This window comes from Diorhabda carinulata, chromosome 1 (genome assembly GCF_026250575.1).
Source record: "Diorhabda carinulata isolate Delta chromosome 1, icDioCari1.1, whole genome shotgun sequence".
Classification (NCBI taxonomy): Eukaryota; Metazoa; Arthropoda; class Insecta; order Coleoptera; family Chrysomelidae; genus Diorhabda; species Diorhabda carinulata.
The window spans coordinates 22,713,636-22,721,976 of NC_079460.1; the positions used below are offsets into that span (position 1 = coordinate 22,713,636).

The following is an 8,341-nucleotide window of genomic DNA, read 5'->3' on the forward strand; positions in this document are numbered from 1 at the left end:
TACTGTATCCAAAAGTGTTATATCTCTCAGTAGTCTTTTCACAAAACAAACCCTGCAGAGTTGGATGGAAAAACCTGGTATGAAACGAGCTAAAACATATAGATGGGCCAGACAACTGCTCGACTTAAATAGTCACGAAATTCATCTGGTGATTGACACTTTAAACATGCAAGGTTAGCTAAGACGCCATCTAGACATTATATACATCACAGGCGACCTGGAATGCTACTTGTGCAGGTGGAAAAGGAAATTACTGCAAACCACGTCATCGGTGAGAGGCCAGCAAGAGGTTTTAACACTTGGCAAGCCTTACAATTTGCCTGCGTTTTCGATAATGAATCAGACAACATGAACAAATCTACTTTCACTAAACGTACCAAACTGATGATCATTTTTAACGAACAGGTGTCTCATGTTTATTATTCATTCAGTTTAACTGACTAGTAAGAACCCCGCTTTAGTAACACTACAAGGTTCAAGGCGAGGTGTCTGATTAACTTGAGGTTTGTTCTTGGTAGCTACACTGGAACTGGACCGGTGCAAGCCCGTTGATGAGTGTATAGAATTAGATCGATCAGATACACAGAACTATATAGTCCAGACATCAATGGAGCATTTATATATAATGGCAAACGAATTGGTACTGACTGAACTGACTCTAGACCCAGTGTAAGCAGTGCAGTGAACTAGTTCTCTTGCTCTGCTGCTAAGAACAGCGACAGCAACGCTGGTTCTACTACAAAGAATGCTTTACTGTACACTTCCTAAACTAGATCTACCAGTGCAGCTACCAAGAACAAACCCTTGAATAACATCATCCTGTGGTAAGTATATTTTTATCAAGTTATTTAATTTACCATTTGTTAAATTAACTTGTGCAACTACAACTACACTAGAAAAGTGAGGTTATGTATTTTAGTTTAATTAAAAACAAAAATATTTATAATAAATTTATTAAGTATCATACAAAATATATAATTTATACACTTAATAGCTACAGTTGTAAAATTGTGATTCATTATTGAAAAATAAAAAAAAATTAATACAAAGAAATTAAATAGGTACAATAAAATAACAGTGTATGCGTTTCGGTATGATTTATCTTAAAACATTCAACATATATATGGAATCAAACACACAATAGTTATTTAATGAACAAATACATAAGCAAGATATCATTCATTCAGATATTAGTGGTTGCAATAATTGATAACCCTTTGAATCCACCCCATATTTTAAGGAAAATGAGACCAAAAACATTTTGTAATACTACTTGACATATTTGAATTAATGATATCTTTAAGTTTACCACTTTATAGAAAAAAATATAGTGATATTTAAACCTAATTATTAACATTTTGAAATGAATAAAAAATCAGAAATAAATAGAAAAACGCCATATGACAAAAAATTTTTTGTTCCTTGTATATACACCTTGGCCGCGTTGCACCTTAATCCTAATCCACGGGGTTTTCACATGCAATGATTAATTTTTGACGAGTCGATGTTGCCAAATTTCAATTTTTGTAATTGATTGTAATTTTCTTATTACTACTTAGACCTTTTTATGTCTTCGTGATGATTTATCTTTATCTTAGGTCTTTTTTCACATAGAATCATTGACAATTTTCTGTTAAGAAATCATAACAAAAAGACAATTATAGATCAATTTCTATTTTTTATTATATATTTTCTATTTTTAACTTTTGTTAATCCAAAGTGCGTATAAGAATTGAATTTCCTTTTCACGATTACAGTGTTGCAATTTCAAGATGACTGTCATTGTTCTCTGTAATGATGTCTACATAAATTTATTCAACTCTGATAATACATAAATAAGGCGATAAATTAGTTATTTTCTTTTTTTAGTGTAATCCAAATCTATATACCCGTTGATTCATTCTATTTATCTACGAGGGTTGCTTTGAATCGATTGAATCAGTTCGTCCAATTTTTGGTAATGAAGGACCATCAGAGAACAGTTGTATAAATGGAAGATCGGCTAAAATCGATTGTCATCCCGAGACATCCCTTAAGATATTGCAGACTGTAATACAACCGATTTTGCATCGAATTAATGTTTTTACTCTATTTATCGCCTAGTGACTGCCCACAGTCAAACAAAAGATGCGCTTCAATAGCGAATATTTGGTTTTTTTGATTTTGTTTCACTTTTTGTAAAAATTTGAAATACAACTCTCGTATTTCATCAATTTTTTCTTTACTTTACCTTAAAAATTCCAGAATTTGAATATTTCGTGATTTAACGGGAAGAGGAAAATAGTAGAATACAGTTTAAATCAAGTGGATCAAGATCATGGAGGAGCTAGTAAAGGTGGAACAAGTGGAAAACAAGCAATTCTTCTACAAAGTGGTACAACAGTTACAACATTTAATCATTTCTTATATATATATATATATATATATATATATATATATATATATATATATATATATATATAGAGTTACAACCTTGCCACAATATAATTTCTACTAATTTCATCAGTTTTGTGTATAAATCTCATTAAAAAGTTGAGTAAACACAGACTTCAGTGGATATATATTATAGTAGATACATTCAAAATTTATCTACGAGATCATGAGTCCTCGCTGCAGCCTTTAGTCGGCCGCCCACAATGCAACTATTATGAAACAAAAGTTGCAAACCGTTGATCTTGCAACGGTTTGGCAACTGATTACGAGTCGTATCCGTGTGCGCTCAAAAGTTTTATTTTGATTGCCAAACTATTGCAAGATCAACTGATTTACCTTTCTTTCAAAACAGTTGCATCGTGGGTGGACGACCTTTTAGTTTTGTGTTATTTAAAATATGCAGTCTTCTTCTTCAAGCTTAGTACTATTCAGTTTCATTATGTCTTTACAATTTCTAGTCCAATGAATGTTTTAATACATATAAACTATTAGTAGATAAATAAATTGTGTTGGTTGTTACTCTATTTAGCGAACATTGTCAACCAGAAGGCACATTTGGATGTAAATAATTAAAAAATGTTCAACATGGCAACTCGGAAAAATTTAAATTCTACTAAGTAATCTCTTTACATTATAATACAATAAATTTTCGAGTCAAATTTTGATGTAAAAATCTTATAAAAACTGGAATACTGCTATGTGGCAGATATCGTTATATGAAAAGTCTTTTTAGGAATGATTGTTAATACTAAATAAGTCATATGGCTCCAATTAATAAAAAAAACTAAGTATCTACTAAAAAACAGAGAGCAGCGCGTGTACTTCAGTCAAATTATTACAATTGTCAAAAAAATAATTTGTATATTTTCAAAATAATTAGATCAATACGGATCCCACTGAAAAATTATACCAAATGTTGATTCAAAAAATCGACTGAAATAAAAGAAACGAACGTAAGTTTCGAAGTAATCGCGTCATATTTAGTCATAAATACGAGAAATGAAATGAACAAAAAAATGCTATATACCTAAAATATTGATAGATATAAAAATAAAAATTCTCTCCAAGAAAATGGTTTCTCAAAATCTTTTTTTAGTACTGACAAGTCAAAAGTTGAAAATTGGTTGAGTTTAAAATTTTTCAAATGAAATTGATAACAAACACGAATTACTAAAAAAAGAAGAATAACCTAACCAACAGAATAATGTATCTAACCTCTACAACAATTTCATATGTTTATGATAGAAAACCCACCAAAATGGTGCTAGTTGTACATACATTGTTGTAGACGAATTAAAGTTTGATATTTTATAGCAATTAATAACAAACTCGAATATAAGCGTAGTTCGAAATAATTCTTTTCCAGAATTCTTCAAGTCTTTTTGAGTGACAAAGAATTGGGGTTCTTGTTTTCTTCATCAAAGTAATTCATATATTCAACTGTCTACAGGAAATGTTAGCCTACACAGGTTTACCTGCGCAGGTCAACCGTTGATAGCGTTTAAGGGGACGTACTAGCACAGGTAGACCCCTCCGGTAAAACGTAACATGTGTGACAACCATTAATTTTGATGTTGTGAAATAATTTTTAAAAAATGAAATATACACATGACTATAATATGTAATATGCAATGGTATAGAATATAAGATAAATTATAAAATATTTTGATGAGATGTTTCCAGTTAGTTCCATACAATGCGAATCAAATTTTAGGCGAGAAAAGATGAATATATATGAAATATCAATGAACAAATGATTTTAGTTTCAATTAATGACCTTCCAAAAAAAGTTTTGTTTCAGTCGGGCTTTTACTGAATTGTTTTCCTACTGAAAATCAGTCTTGAAACTCAACATGAAGCGAATTTAACTGAAGTACAAATGTTTGGCTAGTTAAGTCTTCAGTTTTACAAAAAAAGCAATATAAAAAAATAAAATAAGTAATAGACCACCACTATAAGGGGACCCCATACACAACAGTGTATTTTTAACCAACTAATCAAACTAAACACTGTTTACTACCACTAAACCAATCCTCAACACTGTTTGGTTCTTCAAGCCAGTTAATAACCTATGAAAAACTAGAAGAATCAGATAATGTTATTGTTAGGGTAGTGGTTAGTAGTGGACAGCGTGTTCAGAATGTAGTTTAAACAATAAGAAAGGTTGAGTTAGTCAAATCATTCATAATTAACCTAAAATAAATATTTTGCTGTTATGATAATCAAAATTAAACTTGATCTGTATGTAATATAAAATGGCGTTAAAGTAACTTTAAAAAAATATAAATAAATTATAATTGAGTCCCTGAAAATATGGGATCTTTTAAAATCAAGATGATAAGTACAAAATTATTGGATCTTACAATTAACTGAAACTTATTTTTTTTAATTTTAATATGTATGGGTTCCTTTACAATGAAAACAATATTCACTTCCTGTTTAGCTTTAGGTGCAGATCAACATCGACAGGGTACACAAAAATTCATATTAACAATTTTTCATTTTGTCTAACAGCTGCCAGATTCAAGTAAATTGCATTAGTTTACAATTTACAAACATTTTAGATCACCCTGTATACTTAATTATTAGGTACAACCTCATTTTTATTTACATACCTTCATGGCTTCGATGTTTTACTAATTGACAAGTATCTTCCACTATATAGAAGAATATTGCACAGTATACAGGGTGAAGCCAATAAACAATAAATGTAATAAATAAATGTTTCCTGTATCAAAAACACCCTGTGTAAGTCAATCTACATGAGAAGGCCACAATCTTTGAGATTATTCTTTATGATTACGTCAGTGACAGCATCAAAAACAAATTGTATATTATTAGTATCCGTAGCACAAGTGAAATGTGTGTAGATTTCTTTCTGGTCCTTCAGTTTGTTGAGATTTTCAAATTTCATCCTTATATAGGCCGAAGCATCTTCGTATGTATTTGATCCTGTGTATTCAGGGAAGCAAATAGTGAGAGGACTACGTACTATTTTTTCTTCAAATAGGTCCTTCTTATTAAGAAATAAAATTATAGAAGTGGTTACAAACCACTTACTATTGCAGATAGAATCAAATAACTTCATAGATTCCACCATTCTGTTCATTTCTTCATCTTCAGCGAGTACCAGGTCATAACCTAACACAATAAATGTTATTATAAATATAAAGTCTCTTTTCTAAGAACAAGAATTTATTTTTGTCATAAATATGTAGAATTTTAGACATTATAACAAATTTTAACATGATTCTTTTACATTTATTTGTTCCAAAAAGGCAAATTCTAATTTGGATACAAAAAATTTTTATTAAAGCCAAAGATTTATTGGTACCATATCTAAAATTTTTGAAATAACTCACCAGATAATGCTACACAAAAAATGATAGCGGTAACTCCTTCGAAGCAATGAATCCATTTCTTTCTTTCTGAACGTTGTCCACCAACATCAAACATTCTAAAATCAAATTCTTTAAATAATACTTGCCTTATTATTTTTAGAGTAAAATTAATATAAAATAAACTAAAATAGATGCGAAAACAGTAAAGTATTGTAATGCTAAAATATTATCAATTTTCACAAAGCACATTAATCAGGATAGTTTTTTAAAATATAGTCTTACAAAGATCAATTCAACTTACTTGAAATGTAGATTTTTGAAAGAAAAGTTGGTCTCCACAATCCCTGTAGTCTTAACTCTGGTCCGCAATACATCTTGTTGTGATGGAATATAATTAGGATGGGAAATTCTGTCTAAGGCATTGAGATAATAAGCTGCAGAGTCGTTTAATTGATATTCTCTGGATCTAGCAAAGCACAATTGTACACCAGAATCTTGCCATAGCTTTTTCATCATTATTACCAAATCAGGGGTGAGCTCACCTTCTTCTGCAGAACTTGCATAAGTGAAAAACTGTCTTGCAATTTCCTACATGAAATAAATGATATAAATCTGTAAGATAATTAGCATGGGAATTATGCTTTTGAACAGAATTCAGGAGTAATCATTCAATCAGTACTGATTCTCCACTTTGATAAGAAAATAGCTCAAAATTATTTCCCAAATACACTCAGCAATATCAAACTGAGATAAGAACCCAACAAAAAACTGTCACAAAACAGTTCATAACCTAACTGTTTCTGAGCACAGAATTTACAATGTTCAAACGATTTGAAATATATCAAGTTAGAATAATTGCAATACTGTCATTCAGTGGCTGATAACAGTAGAAAGTTTTAGATAAGAATGGTAATGAAAATATCCACTCACAATAATATGTTTGAATACTACTTTCTCTAAAATTTGAAATAGAATAAATAAATTAATACAATTTAGTATGTGTGAAAAACATACTTATATTTTTTTTTAATTTTTCATTCTGTAATTATAACTTTAAATCATATGGATTTGGAATATTAGTATTAAAAGTGGAGGATATTCAGAATATTGGGAAATTTAGTCTATTGATTTTCAGCTTATGACTATGTACTGAAATAATTATTTAGAAACTGTTCTCAAACAGCTAGAAAATTAGGTGCAACATTTTCAAAACTGTCAGATGAACAGATCTATATTCATTTGGAAAACCCTTTCAGTACTGAACCCATGAGTATTATCATTTCTTAAGTATGTTTGATGAAGAAGAAAAACATCAAATCTCAAATTGAGTTGAAATTTATTGTTAAACTATTACATCATTGCTAGAAAACAAAAAATTGGGAAGATAAAGTTGGAAAAACCTAAGGCGCCCTCATATAACTGGAAGAATTACTCAGTTATTTTTAAACAAAATAAATATGTAAAGTATATTTACTATAACAAAGGCAAGATTTGTGACCAGTACTATAATACTATATTTCATCATAAAATTATCATATTTCTTTGAAAAGCATGAATCAGTGAAATATAAAATTCATAACACAATTTTCCAGCTGAATCCTGTTTTAATTATCAGGCATACAGATTTTATGAATCACTAATTCAAAATATTAGATATGATAAAGATACCAGGAACATGTTGACATTACTGATAAGCCTTATATTTATGTAATCTGATGTATGTGCCTGGAATTTATAATAATTTTTAAATACTTACGGTTTTACTGGAATCCGCAAAATCTATTCTCAACTGTCCCATGGCTCTTATTATGGCCATTAAACTTTGTATAGTGTTGCTATAAACAACTGGCCTGTACTGTTCACATTCTTCTTGTGTATATCCTAGTTCATGAATAATTTTCATTTGTTTAACTATTGTGCTCTTCCCGGATTCTCCAGCACCTAAAAAAACAATTTAATCAATTTTAAACACATCGGAGGGCTCATTCTCTTACCAAGAAGCAATAGTTTGACTTCGCTAGCAGCCTTTTCTCCAGCTGCTCGCAGATCCCTGTCTATTTTTCTAGACCTAGCAAGGGCTGCCTTTTCTCCAGTTGTACTAACCGCACAACCCATGTTTTTTCTTCAATTTTTTCAATTATCACACACTTGTTGCTATACCTAAAGATAAAACGACTCCACCCGCTTAGTAAAAACAATTCTCTTGTCGGTTAAAAAGTTACTAAGTCACCAACTTCGTGACAACATTACGATCCGAAAGTCCCTAACACAACATAGGCGTTTTTATCAATGTATTGTTTTTGGAATCTAAAGCATGTGAAGGTACTTTAATTTCATTTGTCATTGTAACGCAAGTGACATCTATGAGCTATCTGACTTATCTAGAATTGACCTATTTTATATAATAATTTTGGTAAATCAATTTGACGAAGAATAATTGATTATCGTTTATATATAACGCTGAAAGAATCATATAGTTAAAAAAAGACTGATATAAGTATTTATTCCATTTATTTTCCAATTAGCTACCGTATTGTCATCTTTTGATGAGTAAATGAAGTACTAAA

The 8,341-nt window shown here is 30.1% G+C and overlaps 1 protein-coding gene across 1 annotated transcript; it reads right to left on the reverse strand.

Moving 5' to 3' along the window:
- Positions 1 to 3,830: 3,830 nt before the first annotated feature.
- On the reverse strand, positions 3,831 to 8,037 carry LOC130903823 (guanine nucleotide-binding protein G(i) subunit alpha). Its single transcript, XM_057816165.1, has 5 exons — positions 7,769 to 8,037; positions 7,531 to 7,715; positions 6,076 to 6,362; positions 5,796 to 5,890; positions 3,831 to 5,574 (listed from the first exon to the last, which is right to left on the reverse strand). The coding sequence occupies exons 1-5, from the start codon at positions 7,887 to 7,889 to the stop codon at positions 5,192 to 5,194; spliced, it is 1,071 nt and encodes a 356-aa protein (XP_057672148.1). The 5' UTR covers positions 7,890 to 8,037; the 3' UTR covers positions 3,831 to 5,191.
- Between the last annotated feature and the right edge of the window lie 304 nt (positions 8,038 to 8,341).